Raw genomic sequence first — 24,280 nt, 5'->3', positions numbered from 1 at the left:
TGAACACAGAGAGGAGGAGAGAATCAAACATGAAGAGATGAAACTGGCTGACACTAGGTTGAAGGAAAATATGATGTGGTGACATCATGAATGTGGATAATTTGTGTATTTTGTCATCAAGCAACATTTAGCGACATTTAGCAACTTTACAAACAGGATTTAGCTACTTTCAGTTGAAAGTGTTTACAGCACATACACAACGTACTACAGTTCACTCATTGACTATAAACAGTCCAGCCATATACTAGGTTTTAACCTGATCTTGTTTCTCTGGGGAGACATTTGTAGCAGGGTGCACCCATAAAATAAATCAGCATCAGCTGTGATTCAACATGCGTCAGATAGGATGGGAACAGGACATCGAAATATGTGAACTCAAAAAGAGAGGGAGAGAGAGGCCTATTAAACACTGCAGCACTGTCATCCATTATGGACAGTTTAACAGGTCATTTCACACACCTTTTCTTCCTAGTCAAAAGCTGGCATCTAAATTACCCCTAATGCACCTGAACTGCCAAACGTTTGGTAAGGGCTTGGGGTGTGTTATGCTAGGAGCAGCTAATGTAGTCTTGAGTCCTTGATTACATTTATCAGACTTCACACAGCTCCTTCTGGACACGCTTCATGTGCTGTAGTACTCACGAACACCTGGAAAAAGAAATGAATACAAGTTCCCCTTTAATGGCTAACACAAAGAAACCTGGATTGTCATCACGATCCTGTCTCCTGTGGCTCAGGAGAAAGGGGGTCCACTAACCTGAGGGTCGGTAGTTTGATCCCTGGTTGCATTCTCAAGTGTTCTTGGATACAAGAACGTGTGTGTGTGTGTGTGTGTAAATGTGACTTGTACCGTAAAGTGCTTTGAGAGGTACATAAGGCTAGAAAAGTGTTATATGAACACAGTTCATTTCAAGAAAATAAAAGCAAAGTATTAATTCAAATCTTAATGGAGAATATGATCAAGAATTTATCCTTGATATGTTTCTTAGTTTAACAACTTATTGTTCTGTCTATCTATCTATCTATCTATGTGAGCCTAACTAATGCTCCTGCGGGCTTAAATGATTTCAAGAAGCGAGCAGTGGCAGAATCTGGATTATCCAGTGTAACAAACAGGTCTGGTTCGGTTGGTTTATTTCAGCACCACGGCCAGCACATGTCCATCTGCAGCAGAGGAACAAATGGCTAATGGCTTTTTCTCTGTAAGGGAATAGTAATCAAATTGCACAATGCTGAGATCACACAATCCGTCAGGGAGTGTTCCCTCTGCCTGTCAACAGTAATCCGTCCTCAGGGTCACCTGTTTGTCCACTTTAATGGTCAAGTGCCTGTGACCTCTCACTGATTGCCTCCCTCCAGAGGCAGTTATTACTTTCACAACCAGACAACACAATGTAAGGAGACAATTCGATCAGGAAAATCAGCTACCTGAGCTTTGGCCTTCTTTACCCTGGCCTAAATGGATGGGCATATATTGTAGTTTGTTCAATGAGGTTATGAATTGATTTATTTTCTTCATGTATAACAGCATTTCAAAAAAACTGTATTAGATCATATCATATATGCCTGTTTCATGCACGGTCACTTAGGGCTGTGCACATGTAATGAAAAGTATTTCTTTATTTATCCTCTCAGCAGTTAGGTTTGTGTGTATGTGTGTGTGTGTGTGTGTGTTTGTTTGCGTGTGTGGATGGGTGCGGTTCGTCATCAGTGTATGACAGTGACTGTGGGACATCAACTTTATGGCAACCCATTTCCCATGAGTCTCCCCTGGGACCTGTAGTTCATGGATGCAAAGACAATATTTGGTTATTTGTATAAAGTTGCATTTCCTATCATCTGATCATTTAAAACCGGGCGTTGAGTCGCGGATCACACATTTCCCATTTTCCAATGTGTACCCGAATGCAACGCAGGTGTGTGCACGTGTATGAGCCACCTGAATGATGAAGCAAGGTTTGCTCCTGTGATATGACTGATTCCCGACGTTCGGTTCCTTATGAAGCGAACTGTGGCTCCTCTCTGACCAGATGCGGGTCTTCGACTATTCGCCAGTGTTTGAACGAGACTCCTCAGTGCTGAGTTGTTATGCCACACGCTGCGAGTTACCACGACTCCGCTCATCTTTGGTATCTCAATGACAAGTCGTCGAAAATTCATATTTACGCCACTTGGTCCAAAGTGCGGAAACGATACAGTAAGGCCAACTTTCTGTCGGAAAACGGCTTTCCAAAATGTCTGCCTGGCAGAAATGTGGATAGAGCCAGGCCACGGGGCCATGGTGAGTTAGCAAACTTGTTTTACTCCTCTTTGCTGCATCTTCTCATAAAATGTCGTTTCTTGACTCTGAACTTCGTGTTGCTACAAGTGACTGAACAAGGATGTACCCCAGACATGTCCTGTCCTCTGCAAACTCCGTTAAAATGTATACTTTTCCCCCCCTGCTTATTTGCGCATGCATCTGAGACAATATGAGGTAATGTAGCGGGCATTGGAATTACATAAACGCCTTTAACGGGGTGCTCTGATGAATTCGGCTTTAGAATGATCTATCAGGCAGTGTTTGATTAAGTTTAATTTCTGAATTTTTCATTCAGCTCGCTTTCATCATCAGGCTCTCTGCTTGCTTAAAAGATAATTATAAATAACTCAGTGGGAAGATGAAGCCAGATTTAACAACATAGCCTAAGGGGGAAATGCGTTAAGCCTCGGCAGTGGGCTGGGCACGGTTGTTTTTGCGGTGATCTAAAAAGAAGATAATGGATTTAGGGGTAGGCACTGACCATTGTCAGATCACATGAAAAAGATACTCCGTGCTGACTTCAGCCTCTCTGTCCAATAAAGTTCCACTCACTGTGCAGACTCATTTCACAGAGATGAAACAGTTTCTGTGCAGCAGAATTATCCCTAATTGTGATGGTGAATCATGTGAACTATATTCTGACTTCTGCTGCTGTCCTTCTTTCCACTATGCCGCTCATGAGTGACCTCATCTCTCCTCATCTCTCTATACACACGCACACACAGAAGATAATGTTGACATTGTTTTCAACATAAATCTGCTCAAAGCTGCTTCGTAAGCAGTTTGTTGAGATGATGAACTGTGGGAAATGCATGCACTAAAGTAATGATTGGCACACAGTCCCCAGCTCCAGTGTTGTGATGGAGTTTTAGGAGCCAGAGCAATGTTTCTCTGGTCTGAAAAAAACAACAACATTATGCAATGCTATTGCCATTTAAGGACAAGAAAAAACTAATGAGAACAGCTGTAACTGCTCGGTTATGCATGGTTAAAGGATTGTCATGGAATCTGAAAGAAGGAATTTTAGTTTTGAATGCAATCTGGTAGAGCGAGAGCAGCGCCATTGATAGAAGTCTTGTTTCAGGTGGAGCATGGCTGGGGCTGTGTGATGTCCACAGACAGGTCTGAGGATATCAGAGCTCTGTTTATTCAAGCCCTCAGAGGAAACTTATTCTGACTTGAAACAGACTCTTCGATTGCTCTTGGGGAACCCATCTTTATTGTGGGTCTGTGGTGTCCTCCTGTCCTCCTTCTCTGGCTTCTATCCTGTGGGTCAATGCATTTCACTCACACACATTTAGCAAATCTCCTAGACCAGGATTACTGCTTCCTAGGGATTTAGGATTTCTGCCCGCCCAACACATGTTGCACAGTTACCTTTTGTGTGTTGTGCTTGCATGTCTTTTCTGCTTTCCATCAAGGCAGCCGCAGTCTCTCTTTCATAAGAAGAAAGCCATTTTCAGCGCCACTGATATATGCTAGCTGAGGGAAGAAATTAAGAAATGGTGGCACAGCATGAAGACAAATCTTAGCTTTTGAAAGAAACTGCTGCATCTTTTAGGCTTTTGAGATGGAAGAATATTGAAGAGAAGGCAGTGCAATAAAAAGGTTTGCTGGAGCATAATATCAAAAGATTATTGACCAACTGTTGATTCCATTCGGAGACGGAGGATTTTTTTTCCTCAGGGCTTTACTCTTTGGATTCTGCTTTGACTCTTGGAAGGAACAACCAGCAAGTCATATTATTAGCCCTTGAGTTGTTGGAGTAACAAAGGATACAAAACATTATCTAAAAGGGACATTTACTTAATAGCCCTGCAGCTAATTTACCCACATGGACATAATGAAATTTCCTTGGGGACATCCCCTTGACTTTTAGGCAGCAATTGGATTTTTTTTAGTTACTCTAAATGAGCACATCCAAGAAAAAAAACTTTTTCCTCATTGGCCCAGTGTCCTCAGCCCTGATGTGTTCCACTGCCATGGCTGCCACAGGAGACAAGCCGGGACCTCAGTCCAAAGGGGCTTTCTGCTCAGAGGAAGACGAGGACAAGCAGAAGAGCCAGCAGGAGGCCTCTCTGTCCCATGTGGTGGAGGAGCTCTTCTGGATTGGCAACAGCATTGTGGCCTTTTCCAAGTTGAGACTTGGCTACATGGGTAAGCTTAGGCAGATAGTTACAGCCAAAATGACTAGCTTTGAAAATACACACGAGAAGTCAGATTCAATTTTGCGGTATTTTGTGGTCAGTTTTTATGCAGCTGGTCAGCCATCGGCCATCAGACTCCAGGCTCCAGCATTGATGATGCTGGTGAGATTTTTTAGTCCTCTTAAGAAAGGAAGTTTTGGTTTCATGCATTTTTTGCGAGGTGCTGGGAGGAATGGCAGCGTGTCTGGAGTCACAAAGCATCGAATTGTTCCAAAGGGACATCATGAGTGAATGAGTAAATCCTGTTCCTGTCATTCACACTGTCCTGTCCTGCCAAGCTCTGCCTATGCTGATGACTGTGAAAACTCTGAAGTTATGTCAAATACACAAGCAACGGACTAACTTTTGAGTTTTTTCAGTCTTTGTATTTGTGCGTGCATGCCTGCGTGAGTGAGTGAGTGAAACATTCTCATTATTCTTTTTTTGAAAGTAATTTCAAAATGTTGTTGCCCAGAGCTAATTCACATATTTTACTTCTAAAATTAGCTTTGTGTTTATTCTGAACAAATCTTAACTGTTGCCTGAATCACATAGCATGGGAGGAGAATGATGTTTTGTCGAAAGGGGGCTGCCAATCTGCAACCTACACTAACTAATGACCCCCAACTTCAGAAAACTGCATGTAACTCCATCTACATTTGGCCAACACTGAGCTGTAAAGACCTAGATTTTAATTTACCATGAATCTTGCCTGTGATTGACCAGTGAACACCCACACTTGCATGTGGCTCTCCATATGACAGGTATGCAAAGAGGGCAATGAAGATGTTTTTTTCACCTTTTGTCCATCCAAGGTTTTTTCTGCTCCCGATAAGTTGGGCAAGGAGGGCTGAGTGAATCACTGCCCGGAAATAAGATTTTACGCATTGGAAATAGGAAAAAAAAAATCATAACTGGTGGAAACTCTGAGATAAGATATTTTCAGTTCATTATTAAACTGTTTTTCTTAGGAGCATCTCGGTTCATATTAATTTTTCATCCCACAGTTATTAAAGAGGCTCTTTGAGTTGAGTTGCCCTTTACACCAACACAGTGTCAGGTCTCATCAGGACTGCCTCTTCAAAGTCTACCATCTACACCTGTGTGTGTGTGTGTGTGTGTGTGTGTGTGTGTGTGTGTGTGTGTGTGTGTGTGTGTGTGTGTGTGTGTGTGTGTGTGTGTGTGTGTGTGTGTGTGTGTGTGTGTGTGTGTGTGTGTGTGTGTGTGTGTGTGTGTGTGTGTGTGTGTGTGTGTGTGTGTGTGTGTGTGTGTGTGTGTGTGTACAACAGATGGCCTCCAGACAATCCCCCTGAGCTTAACCTGGTGCCCTCACAGAGGAGAGTAACCAATGCCACCCACTTGGGCCATATTGAGACAGTGGCAGCAGGACAGCAGCCAGCCAGGTCACCCGGCCTGTGATGTCACTGAGGTGACACCCACTCATCTTACCTAGCCTCAGCTGTGTTGTGGTGGAGAACCACTCCCTCACCTATCAACTGTTATCTTCTTCCTGCTTTGAGCCCATCCTGAGCAGCTGTTGCCTCCAGCAGGACCACTAATCCCTAAGTGTTGATGTAGCCCATCCCATTACACAGCAGCCATGTTCTTCCAGAAAGAGGCCTGAAATGTCCTAGTGCTGACTATAATTGGAGCTATATTAGTTACAGTGGAGGTCATCTTCCAAATGGTTGAACGCCCAGGAGAAAAATTGCATAATTTAATTAATTGAAATCTATTTGTCACAACAATACTCTTTCCCCAACCTTCAACGTAGTTGCTATTTGCAGAAAGAAAGTCACAAGCTTAAAATTGTTGTGCCTAACAGTTTCCTTTAATAAGTAAGTGTTGGCACAATATTGTGTACCAACCCCTCCAATTTTTAATTTAAAACAAAAATTAGTTGAAACATTTACATTTTCATCTGTCAAGTCCAACAGTGCAGGTGATTTTTTCTTTTCCTTAGGCGTCACTGCAGGATGTAAAGTTGGAGAAAACAGGGCAGCTTATCTACAGAATGAGCAGTATTAATGAGGTGATGTCACCTGATAACGCTTCTCATGTGCTCCCATTAAACAAGCATGCAGATACAATCTGTTTTTTTCAGCCATTTGCATATCCAGTGTTCCCCCCAAATGCAACGTCTCCACAACAATACACTTTAAATCTGATATTGTAACCATGGCAACTGGCCCAGGCCCCTACTGCCTTTTTGTATGTCTACTGCACCACTTTTGTCTCTTTCCATCTCTACAAGGTGTTGTACCATGTGTATGCTGTATCTTTGTAAGCTGTCTGCTCTTTCTTTTTCTTTTTTTTTTTACTGTTAAACTCTATAACAGTCAACCCCCCTGTCTTAGTTCAAACAGAAAACGACGACAGTTTTTGCTGCTTAAACTCTACATAGCCTCTTGATTTAGGCGTTTTCTGTTCTTGTTTTAATTGTTTTCTTCACTCACATTTAACTCAAAGTTGCTCAAGTTGCACTTTGCACAACTAAATCATCAAAACAACTTTGTTGTTCAAAACAAATTTGCAACTAAAATTGCGTTTCTCATATCGTGGTCAAAAACTCATATAAATGTCATCAGTTAATTATTAGGGACGTTATGTTTTAGCCCCTGGCCGTTTGTTTGTTTTCTGGTTGGTTGGTTTGTCAGCATTATGCAAAAACTACAGAACAGATTTACACAAAACTTGGTGGAAGGACGGGACATGGGCCAAGAAAGAACCCATTACATTTTGCACAATAGTTATTTTTTATTTTTTCCCACAGATTTCTCAGGGAATAATTAATGAATCTTGATAAAAAAAAATCAGGCAGTGTGATTTTGGTGAGTGTGTGTAATTTGGTGCGGATCCATCTGGATCTAGTGTATTTAATTATGGTTTCATAGGAGGACTGTTGGCCCTAATTTCTTCCACCACTTGCTGCTAAATGGCTGCTGGTCTGTGATTTCTGTTGGGTATGTACAGTTCATGTTATTGCTTCATTACATGTAGCCACTACATGGTGTGCAGCGACTTTTAAATGTTGTTTTTGTGCAGTAGCAAGGTTATAGTGTTTCACTGGCAAAGCACAGTATGGACAACCTACAGCCTCCCCTGACAGGTTTTACTTCACCCAGGGGCAATGCCCACAAACCATGCTAAGTCTCTGAGCTCCCCTCAGTTAAGTACAGTGCAAGATGTATTTGACCTCCAGAGGGGGTCATCTAGTAGGGGAGTGTGAGCAAAGCGCGCCCTCCTTCTGTGCCTCTTCATCAATGAGTTAACTGTGTTCAAGGCTGAACTTCAACTGTGTTCCATGTTGTAATGATTCAGTGGAAGCAGTTTGATGAGATTTAACCTCTCACTGTACTGTTGAAATCAAACGTGTGTGTGTTACATGACAACAGAGCAAAAAGGGACAGCTGCACTCTGCTAAATTTCACTCCACATCATTTAGACATTAGGCTGATCAATCACTTTCCTTTTCAATAACAGTAAAGCGAACATATGGTTGGTTGACAGTGGGGCGCTCTGGCTTCACTGCGAGCTCTGGATGTAGGCAGAGATAGCAGAAGATGAAAATACTTGCTACGACAGACTGTGATGACTGTTAGTGTGTGCAGCTCATCTTTGAGCGGAGGAGGTTGAGCCGCTTAGATCACTGACAGGAGATAGTTCTCAGCTGTGTGCTGTCCTTAACCCGAGAAGCATACAGAGTCTGTATGTTGTCATTCCTACCAAATGTTTAGAGCAGCTCAATTCATGGATTACTGCCCCCTCTTTGGTTGAATGAGCGCAAATGCTTTGCTCAGTTACAGCCAGTGGCATCAGGCGCTGCAATCAATCAATAAGTAGCTTCTCTACAGTCATGTTGCATTTATGTTGCAGAGTCCAATATAAACAGTGATTAAGGGTGAATTGGATATGGATAATTTGTTCCTTTTTTTCTCCTACGGTAATTTGTGATAACTGATTTGTTTGGGTATGTTAATTTGTCCAATGTCTCATGTACATCATAAATTGCCATTTTACAGTTATGAATGATTTTTGGATTTGGTGCATCCATTGATATTAGAATGTTGCATCTAATCAGTGTAACAACAGTATTACAATTATAAACAAAGTGCAAACTGTGCAAACATTATAGCAAAGTCGTAAAGTTTAGGTGCAAACCCCCACCATCATCCTATAAGCACATCATACACATTCAGACGTTTTAGTGTTCAACCAAATCTTTAAAATATGTTTTTGGCCAAAAGCTAGTAGCAAAGGATCTGGTTAGGGGATTTCTTACCATGGTGTTGTTGCAGTCTCCTGTACATAGCTCATCATGGAATTTGTGCGTGTTTTCACAAAATTTGTTGCTGTGTACTAATGTAAATCTGAGGTGGTAGGTGGTATAAAAAGTATCTGTTTGATACTGTTGTGGCATTTGTGCGGCAGCCAATGTGATATAGGCTATGTAAGTGTGTTGAATCTTATCCCTCATTTGTGTTCACTGTACCAACAGGACCTGCTCTACAAGCAAGACCTAACTGACTAGCATGTTTTAACTCACAGAAAACACCACCAGGTGTCATCGTTGTGAAGATCCTCTGTAAGCCTGTAACGTGCACAACTAAAGCAACCTGCCTGCAGAGGACGGGAAAACTTTATGGATTTGAATCTGCCGATGGTTAATGTGTTTTTCGTGTGATGGAGAGAAAGACAGAAAGAGAGTGATTCGAGGCAAAGTGCACTGCACACAGCTCGACATTGAAGCACTGGCAAAAAAACACTAAAACAACGACGGCCAGTCTAGAAATGAGTGGTTAACAACGCACTTTATATCCTGAACACAGATGTTATTTTCCTTTTATCTGCAACATGCAATAAAAGTTAACAATAAATGCTTTTCACTGTGAGGATCTGTGAACTTTTTCTCCTCCTTCTTCAGTGGAGTGTGTGCAGAATATTGGATGATACATTGAGACCTTGTGGCTAATTAGAATTTTAGGGATGTGTGTGTGCACATGGGATCAATAGGATCTATGTGATAAAGAGTGAGTCTGTTCGCATTTTGGTGGCTGCAGAATGATTGGCCATCATGTGTCTGCAGGCTGAGTAAGGGCGAGAAACAGCAGAGTCAAAACTCACATCTGCTCTCCCCACCGGACAGCACTGTTCACTGGTTCAGCCACGCTGCATTGACATCCTATTCACTGTTTTAGCTACATGTAACCACAGAAAGTTTCATTTTTGAAAGTATGTAAGCCCTAGATAAAGCACACTTTTGTCCATGTTCTATCTATGGGTTTCTTGGTTTAGTCATTCCTCTGTCATGAGAGAAGCGCACAAAACCACAATTGCATAGAATAAATCAACCTACACAATGTCTTGAAATAATGATAAAATCTAATAAACTATTGTTTAGATCCTCATCATGAATTTGGATGTGACGTTTAGATTGTTGGACTATAATAATCTGACCTGCATTTTCTGTATGGCTTAGTGGCTGGTAAATCGTTTCACGTATCACATTAAGCAGTTAGTAATGTTTGTTCTTTAATGGATTTTGTTACAATAATATTTTTTAAAATTGCCTCACATACGGTATCATGCAATTTACGTTTATCTTTTCAGATCTTATATAAATATCTTCTTTTTTTCTGTTTAATTTCTTTTAAAACAGTTTCTGTCACTTTAATGGGTGTTTTAATATATTATACACTGCATGTCTAGTTTGTTTGTAATTTATAATATAAAGCACATTGAATTTCATTTTGAAAGATGCTCCACAAATAAACCTTTTAATACCTTTTACAGATCTAAATTTCAACAATGCTTGCTTTAACCAAAATTTCTAAGAACCGATGGCCTTACATTGTAAAGGGACGTTGTGGAAATATTTTCCTGAGCAGGAATGCAATAGCCCAGGTTAGGAAAACAGGACTGAACTACATTAACAATGCCCTGGGGATGGGCTATTTGCAGTATGGCCACAGCTACGTCAAATCAATGCTCCCTTAGAGCAATCCATCACTGCTGGCTTTCATTGCTTACATAGAGGTACAGTATTGAATGTACCTTATGTTGCTTTTAGGTTCAAAAGGACAAACATGATCCAGGTATTTATTGCAAGTTTTCATTCCAAATCACTTTTACTAAGTCATATACATACAACTATTTTCCACATACATATACCATGTTCCTTCTAGCTAGACATTTGGGTCCATATCTTTTAGTGGTACAGACCTCAGATATTGGCACAACATAAATAAAATATTGTATTTGAAGAAGAGAAAAATGATATCATGTGGGTGCAAAAATTGGGTTTATGATGCCCTCAATAACTGTCTCCAAGTTTATTGCCTTATAGAAAATAAACAGTCATCCAGTACAGTGGTTCAGGGAAGGGTTCAGCTATACTGAGATCATGTTTATCTGCCATCCTACAAGGCTTGGTGAGGCTATAGGAAGAATATTTATGACAATATTTAAGGGGCAATTTGTAAGTTTTTGCTATTGCTGACCCAAGAATCCAACATTAGCATTAACATCTGTTTACTTACAATCTATCAGAAGGGTTGGTTCAGGATCAAACTTCAGTTTTTACTCACCAAGAGCTGTCTTTAGTAGTGGAAAGCAGCATCAATGTTGCTTCTACTGAATCTAGCATGCTAACCAGTTAATGTCAAACTATGTTGTATGTGGTAAAAACGACCACTGTCGACCGTTTCCTAAAATAGTGCCTCTATTGGTGACAGGAGGTATGCCAAAAAACTCTTTCCGCTGATCATAACCACCACCCACTCATGGGATGAAACAATGTTTGACGGCAGATAAAATGCATACAAATAGCAGCTTTAATGCCCAAAAATTACATTTTGTGAAAATGTACATTTGCAAGACCCAAAAATGTACAAAAACATCTAATTCAACAAAAACATTTTCCAGACCTTAGTTTTGGGATAGTAGAATGGACAAACTTTAAACAAAGTCTGATACAGTGCTGCAACCACTTTCCTGGATTCTGTCTGATTTGACACAAAATGACCTGCCAAGAAATGTGTGTCAATGAATTTTCCAAAATGCCATAAATGCAGCATAACTCACACAAAAGGCATGTTGAATGTCATTGTGAGTCAGTGATCTGCTTAACTTATGTAGAAATGTGTTTGTGCTGGGGTCCTAATTTGCTGTATGTTGTGGGTGGTTGATAGGATGTGACAGGCAGCTGATAATTGATAGTATGACCACATGGGGTGTGACCGTATCTCTGGGGCATGTGGTTGTCCATACCAGTCAGACCAGGCCTGATTACCATCAGCTTTCTGTGGAGGACATTTCCATTTCTCTGCCAAAATAATGTCAAGGTCATAGGCTTGTCTCTATTCTCAGGGTCACCATTCAGGATTTGGGCATGTCTCATTAAGGTCAGGGTTTTTCTCTCCGTGACCTTGCGAAAGCTCCCTTGTTAGGTTTAGGCCACAATATGATCACATCTAAAAGGAGATCCTGGTTTTACTGATTTTCCTGGTTGTTGTTTTTTCATATTTGATTGTGTTTAAAGGAGAGATCTTGTTAAAGGTCTTTTCATGGGGAAATTGCTTTCTACTGTTGTCTTCTCTCACTTGTCTCTTCCTTGAGACAAAGCAAAGCCCTGTTGGCAGTGATAGGCATATTCAGTGCGTTTGCTTTGCAATGATGTGTTCATATAAGTGTATGAGTGAATAACTGTATATACACACACACACACACACACACACACACACACACACACACACACACACACACACACACACACACACACACACACACACACACACACACACACACACACACACACACACACACACACACACACACACACACAATCTCTCTTTCAGTTGCAGTGCACACTCTGCTGGTTTCCTTTTTGACAACTTTCAATTCTTTTTTTCTTATTCTGTCTGGCTGTTTTTTTTGCCTCCAGTGGAGAAATGTATGAGCTCCATGCAGATGGGAACCCAGATGGTGAAGCTCCGCGGCGGCTCCAGGGGACTGGTGCGGTTCTTCTATCTGGACGAACACAAGTCCTGCGTCCGCTGGAGACCCTCGCGCAAGAATGAAAAGGCCAAGAGTGAGTGCCCTATTCCTTCCCACATTCTCTAGGGAACAGCATTTCAAATCTGTTTGGCTCCTGTAAGTTCAGTGTTTTAAAAATTCTAACTCATGACAAGCATCCATGCATTTTATATGACAGGCAAGGGTTCATTGAAAGACCCAATAGCATCACTCTGAATCTCCATAGGTCATCCTTTTGAGGGGCTCAATCTAGTCACTGTTGACAGTTCAGTTTGTCAGAAAGACAACGGCCACATCTGTTGTTGTAAACAGATACTGAGGGACTGTGCCAGCTATGGCTAATCAGTCACGTGAATTTCATTTCTTTTACACCAGGGTATTAACTACTTTATTCAGTTGTTTTCAAACAAACAACGGCTAAATCTTAAAAATGTCAGAAAATAATGATTACTTTTTTCTTGGCAGAGGTGTTTACATCCATATTAGACCATTTAAGTGATATAACTTGTACACCATCTGTTCTACTGCACAGCCTTACCCATAATCAAGTTTAATGGATTTAGTAAAAAAACAGAAGCCTAAAACTTGAATTAGTTATTAATAAAACATATCACAACAGTTTTCTGCCAAAACCTTCAGTTTGTCTGTTATGCTGACAAGATCAGATGAATTGCTAAAATACCTTTTACATATATTCAGCTATTTATTTTTATAATATATTATCATATGCGGTATTGAAAAATGTAACACATTCGTCTATGATGAATCTTAGCTATTCCAATTCAGAGGAGCGATCTGTGTCTGTGCCTCAGAGCCTGTCGTGTTTAGGGGGCGTGGCCAGCTCTCACTGCCCGACACACACACAAACACAGAGACAAACTGGCTGCGTCGTGCGTTGATGGCAGAGAGAGAAGCAGTCGAAAGTCTGGTTGAGCTTCAGCAAAATCGATGGAGACAACACTCATTGATGGTGCGAAAAATCCCGATCATGATTCTACCCCAAAAGATTTTCATTTGGCCAGATTGCAATGATGATGTTGAGCAAAACATGCATATCTGCTAGGAATCTGAAGAACCCACATACAACCCACACAGTCACTGGGGGAACATGCATAAAACAAACATATATATCCATAGTTGCCATCAAAGTAAAGATCTATTTAGAACTTGGCATTTATATTCTTTGCGCAGTATCTGCAACAGGCAAAACTGTTTCCCGTAGTGTTTTAGAATAAAAGAAGGCTAAGGGATTATTAGCAGCAGCACCCAGGATGGCTGGTTGTCTCATGGGGGCTGAGGGGCTCAGTTTCCTGTCCCCCTCCCTCCTTTGTAGCCCGGGATTTAATAAGCTTCTTAAATCGACTAAATTATTCATCAGATTAAATCTGCCCCAACAGTGTTTTATGCACACATGCCACTGAATGAAAAAAAAAGGATACACACACTTTACTTACAGATTAGAACATCCATACACACATATATCTTCTGCTGCTTATTCTGAGTGGAATTGCGGTGCAGTAGGTCAAGCAAGGTAATAAAGTAGCTGCTTCTAGGGGTTTCTGAGGGGTGCCCTGGCCAGATGTGATGTATCTTTTTCTTCCTCCTGCCAGTTGTACATGCCCAGAAAATCTCATATAGAAGGTGCAGGGGAGGAATTCTGCTCAGATGCCTGAACCACCTCAGCTGGGTCCTTTTTCGACTTGACGGAGCAGTGGCTCCACTCTGAAAACCCTCCAGTTTTCTGAGCTCTTTACACTCTCCTATCTATCTATAAGGCTACGCTCAGCCACCTTACAGAGAAAACTCCTTTCAGCTGCTCATATTCATGATCCCATTTTTCTGGTCACCTAACAAAGCTGTTGGGCTGTTCTCAGGTGTGAACACACCCAGGAATCATTGAGTACACATTTGAGTTTTGATCACTCAGATCTGACCACATTCAGCTTTGATCTGGGACGCATATGGATACATTCTTGTATCATTGTGATCGCTATGTGTCTTGGGTCTTCTAAGCTGATGTTCTGTGACCTGCTACAGATTCATAATGAAACAAAAGTGTTCATGCCCTCTGTGTTTCACATTTATTAATCTGTTTGTGGCCACTACAATATTAACAGTGACATCACAAAATTATTTTTCAAATTGTTTATTTTAAATGTGTAAAATCTTATTTCAATGTAAAGCTACAGCCATCCATACTGCCCCTTCTTGCCCTCCCTATTCTCTCTCTCTCAGACACACACACACACACACACACACAGGCAACATCATTTGGTCTTTGAAAACAGTGATGTACCTGTGTATTTGCATATAAAGCAGGGAAATTTGATCTGATTACAAGTGGTCACGGGAGATGCATTCTGATGTCAGGTGTGAACTGATGAACTCAGAGCTGTGCACTTGGGCTCAGATCACACCTGACTGACATAAGACTTGCTCTTATCAAAGAGTTCTATTATTGACTTATTACTATTAGTGAAGTTTTACTGAGTAAGAAGTACTTTTCTGTTGTGGCTCACCTGCATGGAGCTAATTGTATCAACCTTAACTGCTGAATAATTACATCTATAACAGTGCATCATCATTAAGAGTCTGATCAAATGTTATATTTGTCAAATTTTAATATATAGAGGAACTAGTAACTGTAACTGTCAGATAAATAATAAGTATAAAGTACAATATTCCCTCTGACTAAAGTAAAATGTAGCATACCACGGAAATACTCAAATTAGAAGAATGTCCAAATTGTACTTTAGTAAATGTTTTATTCCATCACTGACTTGTTCATTAACTGTTTAATCCCACAGTCTCCATTGACTCCATTCGTGAGGTGTGTGAGGGTAAAAAGTCTGAGATCTTCCAGCGCTACTCAGAGGGCAGCTTCGACCCCAACTGCTGCTTCAGCCTGTACTACGGAGAGCATGTGGAGTCTCTGGACTTGGTATCTGGAACTGGAGAGGAGGCACGAACCTGGATCACAGGCCTCAAGTATCTGATGGCAGGCATCAGCGATGAGGACAGCCTGGCAAAGAGACAGCGGACCCGTGACCAATATCCTTCCCTTACACTTTCTACAGCAGGCACCTTGCCTACTAAAATGGCCTGGTGGATTTATTGCATAATATATAAAAAGCGAATGAGAATTTAGCAATTCTGAGTATCTGTTTTTAAGCATGATAATCTGTATTCATTATTTACATTGATACTCATGATGAGTGCACACCACCAAAGCTGCAGCAATGAAAAGAGTAAATGTCCTGAATCTTCTTGCTTCCTTCTGACTTTCCTTAACCCACTGTCATCACATGGCTGAAGCAGACCTTCACTGAGGCTGATAAGAACGGGGACGGCAGCCTAAGCATCAGCGAGGTCTTGCAGCTCCTGCACAAACTCAATGTCAACCTGCCCCGACAGAAGGTTAAACAGATGTTTAAGGTACAGACAAAATAATGGTTACTTTGAATCCATTGCTTTTTTCAGCTAGTTGAAAACATTGAATATGATGCTGTTCACACTGGTGTTTCCAGGTGGTCTCTGTGGAGACCTATGTCTGTGAAAACACCTGAGCACCAGGAGTTGGCAAACAGCAAAACTGCATCACAGTCAACAGCTTGTAAGGAGTGAGACATACATCCTAGGTGTTAAAATCATTTTTAGTAACGTTGTCTTACAAAATCAACATGAATAAAGTTAATTGACAACAGCTGTGCTATGTAATTATCAATATTTTAAGTTATTGATGATGGACAGAATGTTGTCTTCTTGACTTCACTGCCAGTCGGCCTGTGGCTGCAGTAGACATGGATTTCTCATGGTTTCAAATTACACTCTGGTCTTAACCCCAAGCAATGGACAATAGAGAGCACTGTGAGCCATAACCAGCTGATTTTGCGAAAACATTATAACGAATACTTGGAGTTGGAGATCTGTTTGGAGTGAGAACCAGGTAGTTACTTCATTACGATGGAAAGAATCGAAAATGATTTGAGGCGCTGGATGGAATTACTTGATATTATCATATGTAATATTAACATAAAATCAATGATTAATTTAGTTAAATTACCATTATCATCAATACCAGAATATTGCAATAGCCCTATTACCTGGCACCCCAAGCCCTCTTTTATTTTCTTGCAATATCTGCAGTCGCCCACAAATGGCAACAAAAAGTTTGTACTTCATTTCAGATTTTTGGTTCATCACGAGAATCTTTGCTCTGATCGGCTTGTAACACAGCGTCATGTTAATTTTTCACACAGACAAGTAATTGCGCATTTGCCTTGACTTTGTATTTAATCGCTTTGCAGGGGAAAAAAAACTTTGCATTTGGTCTGAACTCACAATGACAGCAGTTTTGCCTGTTCACACTGAAACACCAAAAGTGGGTGTTTTAAAGTTTACACACTCCAGAGTACATTTTTAGAAAAGCTCAGTTTTTATAAAGGTGTTATTTAAATGGAGAGGAAAAATTATCTTTACAAATAAAGCGGGGCTCATACCATAGGAATTTTTGGCTGTTTTATCCTCGATTAGCACCTTCTTTCTCGTGAGATCACGTCAGAGAAGTAGTGTGAGCTGGTGGGTTGCACCCTATGGGGCAATAATCTTAATAATATTGTTAAGTGTGCGATGTGCCATTATGTTAGAGATGAGAGAGGAAAATCTGCAAATATTCTCCTGTAGTGATATTTCAATATCGGTTAGGATTTTATAACTCCTTTAGTCTGAGCCCAGATTTGGTGTGAATGTACCCTTAATCACTTCAGAGCTATAGGTCACACATGGTTGATTCTAGTCATTCACATCTTTAGAACAACACAGGGACATCTACAGGTGGATTTACTTTTTGAATCTAAAAATCCACTTAAATCCCTTCTTTAAACATTTAACATGAATAAGATATGATACATTATAAAAATGTCCTCAAAATGTACAGCTAATGGCCAGTGCACAGTGCAGTCCAGCTCCTAGGGGAGTGAATGGGCTCATCAGGTCACTTGAGACTGCAGCGCTTACTTCCTGGTAGACTGTTACTGAGCAGTAAAGACACTGAATGATTGCAATCGCTACTGATTTTTTTTAATGCAGCATAGGGATTAGCATGTTGCCGAGTTAAGTGTTTTGGTTAGGCTTCCTTCTGCAAAGTGGCTAGACTGTTTGCTATCACTAAATCCATAGGCATGTTGACGGTCACCCATATGGTGCTGCTGGCACACAGATGGCCTCTGGTGTTATGCAGGATAAATAAACCAGCTAGTTTATTGGCTTAACCTACTTAGAGTGAAGACTTGACCTCTTTCCCAGTGTGAAGAAGTTAACTGATGATACTGTAAATAATCCCATTTCAGAGCACACTGCAGTACAGAATATATCTTCATATTAATAGGGATAAATTACTACTCTCTACTAATCCTGTAAAATGTTCTCATGCTGACAGATATTTCTAATATTTTGTTCAATACATTGATGTAGTTAGTTTACACAAATAATAGAAACAGCTGTCAGTGTAAGAGAATAAAATTTAACAGCGCTCAACATCAAAAAACAACAATTAACACCTCTAAAAAGCAAAAAGAATACTAGAACATTGATTTGATTTATTTAGCACATGTAAAAAAACAACAACAATGAAAAACAAAACAAAAACAAGGATACATTTTAGAGAAATCAAGTGAAAAAAGGACATGCAAAGGAAACCCAGAAAACCTACAAGGGGCTTGGCATGTTGAGTTCCCTACAATTATTCAACAATATACAACATGAAGAGAAAACTAAAAAGCAAATAGTCTATAAAAAAGGGACAGAAGAAAGGGATGATGATGATATTTGGATTTATTGTAGTGATGTTGATAATAAACTAGCAACTGTTTTCTGTGAGCATACGGTATGTATGTTAAGTTAAATGGATTCTGCTAATTTCATGAGTTATTACCAGAATAAATCTGCTCAAAGCTGCAATTGTTTGACTATTGTGCAAAAACTTTTCATGAAGCTCTTCATAGTTTACAGTGTAAAATGCATGAAATAATTATTATTTATTGTAATTGCTTTTGAATTTATTAACAAGTACATACAGACTCTAAACAAGCACTCATGAACTGAATCGGACTGTGAAGTAGGTGAAATAAATGTTTTACAACATTTTGGTGTCCAACTGATATCTTACCTCTCATGATGTAGAAGATAAATTGAATCAGAATTATAATATTTAAATAAAAATTTAATTAATTATTAGTTATAATTCAAAATTTAATAGTTGTAGCAATAACTGACTAGTTAATAGCAACACAAAATAATCATGATCATCCTAGTAAAACTTAGATAGTCAGAAAGATGGCGTTGTTTAATCGAAAAGGGAAATTTGCAATGTCACAGGAGCCACATAAAAAATGAGAAGAGATTAGTGTTCGACCGATTTATATCGGCCGGCCGATAATCTCGGCCGATGTTTGCGTTTTTTAAGTGTATCGCATCGGCCGATGCGCGGCTGCTACATTCGCCGATAGTTTTTTTTGGGAGGGCAGATCCGGTCGCCTACCGGGCCCGGCCCCACTCTCTCCGGAACCATTTACCCAGCGCCGTTGCGCTGCCTCTGCCCTAGGCTGCCGCGCTGCACGCCCGCCGGGTACCAACTCTCCCTTCGCCTCCGAAGAGCGGGAGGGGGATTCAATGTCTCCCACCCCGATTCAATGTCTCCCACCCCGCCGCCGCTCCTCCGACGACTTCTCGTGCCGGCCGGCTTAGTCGTGGGTCGCGGTGGACGGAGTGCCCGGTGGGTTTGTGTCTTTCTCCTTTTTCTCCAGACCCTTTGCCTTGTGGAAATTGACTTTTTAATCTCGGGGGGGCCGCCGGACGGGCGCGAGGCTCGTGGTTGCTGTTTTACGCATCCTCCACGTCCTCGCGCTCTCTCTGCTCGTCGGCTGGCTCTTCTCCCCGCGTACCCTCCTTCTCTTCCCCGCCTTTCCCCTCTCTGCTTCGGCAGGCTGGGACTGGCGACGCCCCCCGTCGGGCGCGGCTGCCGGTGGACTGTTTTAGTCTCTGCGCTAACCGTGCCGAAGGCTTTGCGCAGGGGATCCCGTTCGCGGGCGGACGAGTCCCGGTGCGGTGGGAACTCCCAAGATGCTCCAGAGCGACGTGAGCCTCGTCTCCCTCTACCCAGGGAGGCGAGCCATGGCCTTGGCCATAACCCCACTTTGACTAAGACCTCAGATCAGACGAGACAACCCGGTGAATTTAATTCTATTTAACTATTAAATTGAGGGAGCAAAAGTAGTATCGGCTCCAAATATCGGCTCAAGAAAATCGGCAGTCCGTATCGGTCATCGGCTAAGGCTGATGAAAAAAAAATCGGTATCGGCATCGGCCCTAAAAAATCGGTATCGGCCGATCCCTAGAAGAGATCCAGAGAAATATACTGTGAAGACATAAAAATAACCAAACTAAGCTGAAGCTGAGAACAGAGATTATAATCCTTTGAATCTAATATGTTTTAAACATACACTGCCCCCCCCCCCCCCCCCCCCAGTAATGTCCTGTAAATCAATATTGGAAGGCAGCAAAAAATGAATGGATTGATCGAAGTTCAAATTTATTTGAGTCATACGGTCATCAGTTCAGTTCCTACAAAAAAAGTAATAGTATCAGACAATAATACTCAACATGCATAAGAAAGAGCAACCTGCTCTATTGAGAAGGCAATGCGAGGCAAAGTTTTTGTATAGCAGCTTTTAACAACAAGACAATTTGAAGTGCTTTACATTAGACATGAATGCATCAGGATGATCAATAAATAAATAAAAAGCAGTAATGATTTTTTAAAAATATTTTTATAAAAAAAGACATGTTTATAAAAACAATGGAAAAATACAGTTCAGCTGCAGTGCAGCAAGTTATTTTATGGCTGCCATGCCCCCCTTCCACCATGAAGAAAAAATAATAACACTCATCTCCCTATATCATCCTCATAGAGTATGGCATTTTTAAGTTTTTTATTTCACTTCACTATTATCCAACTAAACTTCTAAAATTAAATATTTACATATTTATGCCTGCAAAAAATTTGAATGAGGGAGAAGAACATGTAATTTCAAGGATTGTAACAATTATTTTGAAAACATATCAGACACAATATATTAAAAGTAAATAATTTATACTATTGTAAGCTCCAAATCATTTTATTCCACTTGGGCAGTAAGTGATTTTGGAGAAGATTATTTGTTGTTGTTTTTCTGACCGCACTGGTTGGAGCTCGAACCCTGACCTTTATTTGTTCTCTTTTAAGTCCAAAGACAATAATTTATTTTTTATCTTTGTTTAACTGGAGTGAAATCAGTCTCATCCAATTATTGATTTTTTTTTTTTACCTCAGACTATTTACAGTTTTATGTTGAAAATTATCATTCCATAATTACTTCACCTTTTCCTTTGTAAAATCGTCAAATTAAAATAAATAAATATGCCCAGCTCCGCTTGCAATGCTTTTGTCTTGGGTGTAGTAAATCCAAATTATTGTTTTTATCCTCGATATGTCCTGGGTACAATTACAGGATTTTAAGATTTCCCCACCAGGACGCCTTGTCTCTCAATTTCTCAGTGAAGACACCCCAGAAACAGAAGCAGGGTGGAAAACCCAAACCTCTCAGCTGTTTATGAATTACCATTATTATTTCTGTATTTTAAACACTGTGAAAGAATGATAGATAATTGGATACAGTCAAATAAAATATCTGTTCAGTTGGCACTATCCAGTATGTTCTGTGAAGAATATAGTGTATGCTAATTGAGTAAACCTTAATAAAATCATGTCTACATTCCCCACGTTAAATTAGTTCATTCAGAGCTTAGTTTCCCCTGCTTTTCACTGAGTTTTGGGAAGTAAGAGAGTCATGTAGACACACTTCAGCCTCAATATGTCCATCTGGTATGATATTCTGTGGGGTAAGCCAGATAGAAAGACTGTTGTTGTTGTTTTAGAACTCTGTTCAAAAGATATGCAAGGTGGAGTAGTCATCCAAATTGGAAAAAAAAGCAATGAACTGCTCAGTTATTCAGAAGTTAACAAAAATTTAGTTTGGTGTAACATAATTACAAAAAAAGACAAAAACAAAACAATTAACAAAAACTTGAATCTAGTTATATAAATCAATGCTGATAATTTTGATTTAATTTGTCCTGGATTTAAACTGTGTATCTGAGATTTCTGCCTATAGCCAGTTTATGGTTAAGTCTCTTGCCCAAGGACACATCGGCATGTGGATTGGAGGAGCTGTGGATTGTACCATCGAATTTCTCCTGAGTTGACGACCCTGTATATCTCATGAGCCACAGCTGCCCTATACTTGTGACTTGGATTAAGACATACGATTTAAGATTTTATGAGCAATAATGCAGAAGACCAGGACATTGCAAAGGTTTCACTTGTTTTATCACAGAATGATCCCTCATTAACAAAGAAAAACTGTCAAACTATCATATGCTGTAACATGGCGCACATGCTCATGGAGAATTGGTAAATTCTTGAACATAATGCATGAACGTGGTTGTATAAAGCTTTTAAATTCAACAATGAAATTTCAAATCATTACGATAATTCCCCCTTGTTGGGATAAATAAAGGAATATCTGGAAAGCGAACAGGCACCCAGTGAGACCTGGATCAGTTCTATGATAATTGTCCCTTAGACCAGTGATAATCCCAGCAGCAGCATTGAAATTGAAATTAACTAATGTTGGAATAAACAGAACTGAAAAATCTTCTTTACTTTGTCATCATCAAATTTTTTTGTGTCTGGTTTATTGTTGTTTGATTAGACTCCTAGATTGCAGACTATCTAATTGGGGGAAATTAATGTGGCAAACAGGATAATTTTTGTTTAGCCATCATTCATTTTCAGAAGGTTTTGGTAAATCCAGCAATTTAAATAGAGCTGCAGTTGGTAAATTTAGTTAGGCCAATAAGATTAGTGCACTGTAAAGAGACATAATTAGTTTTTTTTCAGCAAAACAATGATAGATTTTCATTTTGTTAATAATAACAATCTGACTTTATGGAAGCATATACAAAGAAACCAGTTACAGACCCCAAATTTACCCTTGAGGAACCCTGAGTGAATTGCAAATTGAAGATTAAGAGTTCCAATGTTTTCTTAGACAGATAAGTATGTGATCTCAAAAGTAGACACTTTTATACCAATCTGAATTATTAGACGCTATAACAGGATTGGGTGAACTACTGTATCAAAGTTCAAACTCATGTCTTGCAGAACGAGACTGGAGCACTCATCCTTATCTGTGGCAATGAGTAGGTCATTTGTTACCTTAACTAAGGCTGTCTCAGTTGTATATAGAGCTCTGAAGCCAGACTGAAAGTGATCAAAAATGCTCTTGGCACTTATATCTACAAGCAGCTGAGAAGCATTAACTTCCTCCAACACCTAAGATAAGTAAGAAGTGTTTTTAAAAATAGGTCCGTATTGCTGAGAGTTAGTGAGATTAGTTTAACAGTGGTTGTACAATGAAGCAGGGTTATCCAGGACAAGCTTTGCTTGCAGTAGAAACTTGGAGACAACGCTTTGTAGGAATAAGGAACTTTGATTTTATCTGATAACTGTTGAGTTAGAACACCGAGTCTGCTAAGTGCCTGAATTCATTCATAATGAATGGGAATGAATAGATTTAGATTTATGTTGGGGGTTTATTTGGTCCCAAAAAAGAAACACTGTTCTCCAGCTCTGCTGCTGCTGCTGCTGCTGCTGTCTTATTCTCCTGGGCCTACAACGTGTCCTGAATAAGATGATTGTTTTGGAAAATAATACTTTCACCTCAAAGACTGATTGATTATGCAGGTTATCTTGTGGTATGTCTTCATTTGAATATATGTTATCAGTGTTGGTAATCACAGATGTTTATAGTTATAAAGTAGTGCTGTCAATCTATTAAAAAACAAACAAATTAATCGCACAATTTGCTGTGATTAGTTCGCGATTAATAAAAAAAAAATTCTTCAGAATGAAGTTTGTAATATTGGATATTTAAATGTAAAATTATGGATTTAATTTAGAATCAACACAAAGGAAGTAATTAAATTCAAATACTGTTGTTTAATAGCATCATTTAACTTTGAGCACAGATTCTCTCCTGTGAACTACAGATTTCCAATAAAACTATCAAGGCCAAAGTGATGCACTGCGGCCTGGCCAACGTGTCCAGATGTCTAGCAGCTAAATATCTGGACGCATCAGGGAACCATCTCCTGTGTGAGCTCTGATGTGACAGGCAGTGAGTGTGTCAACCTGGAAACCACAATGTTAACGTTGACAGCACTATTCCAAAGTAAAGCAGCTCAATGGATTTGCACTGGGTATCCCATAATTACCTAGACTGTGGCGACCTGCCACAATCTAATTTGTTGCACCATAGACTCATAACAAACAGAATATTTTCATACTTCTCATAAAAACAAATATCTCTGATGTCTGTGTTTTGCACCGTTACCTTAGCAAAGCAGCTCTCTGTGTGACACCCAGCCCTGCACTGCTCCCTCAACTTGAAGCAGCACTCATGTACACGAACAAGATTAAAAAAATAAGGGGGAGGCAGAGTGATCCACTGTGTTCTTATAAACATTCCAAGTGTAGAGCCTGTTTTCAACATGTATATTTGGAGTGGGGTCTTTGATTGGCCTGTGGTGTTGCTGGTTGCAGATTTCTTTTTAAAACTGTAAAAGTGTCCTGCAGTAATTAGGCCACTGCAAGTAATCA

At 40.1% G+C, this 24,280-nt stretch overlaps 1 protein-coding gene across 1 annotated transcript in view; it reads left to right on the top strand.

Moving 5' to 3' along the window:
• Positions 1–1,917: 1,917 nt before the first annotated feature.
• plch2a (phospholipase C, eta 2a) overlaps positions 1,918–24,280 on the top strand; it is a 77,668-nt gene continuing 55,305 nt past the window's right edge. Inside the window, exons 1-5 of the mRNA XM_047330959.1 lie at positions 1,918–2,281; positions 4,256–4,459; positions 12,431–12,577; positions 15,330–15,573; positions 15,828–15,957. Coding sequence (XP_047186915.1) covers positions 2,089–2,281; positions 4,256–4,459; positions 12,431–12,577; positions 15,330–15,573; positions 15,828–15,957 — 918 coding nt within the window. The 5' untranslated portion in view covers positions 1,918–2,088. The remainder of the gene's footprint in view (positions 2,282–4,255; positions 4,460–12,430; positions 12,578–15,329; positions 15,574–15,827; positions 15,958–24,280) is intronic.

The sequence above is a fragment of the Scophthalmus maximus genome, chromosome 3 (assembly GCF_022379125.1).
Source record: "Scophthalmus maximus strain ysfricsl-2021 chromosome 3, ASM2237912v1, whole genome shotgun sequence".
NCBI lineage: Eukaryota > Metazoa > Chordata > Actinopteri > Pleuronectiformes > Scophthalmidae > Scophthalmus > Scophthalmus maximus.
The sequence above is the reverse complement of the archived record's forward strand: the minus strand, read 5'-3'. Positions and strand labels throughout refer to the sequence as shown.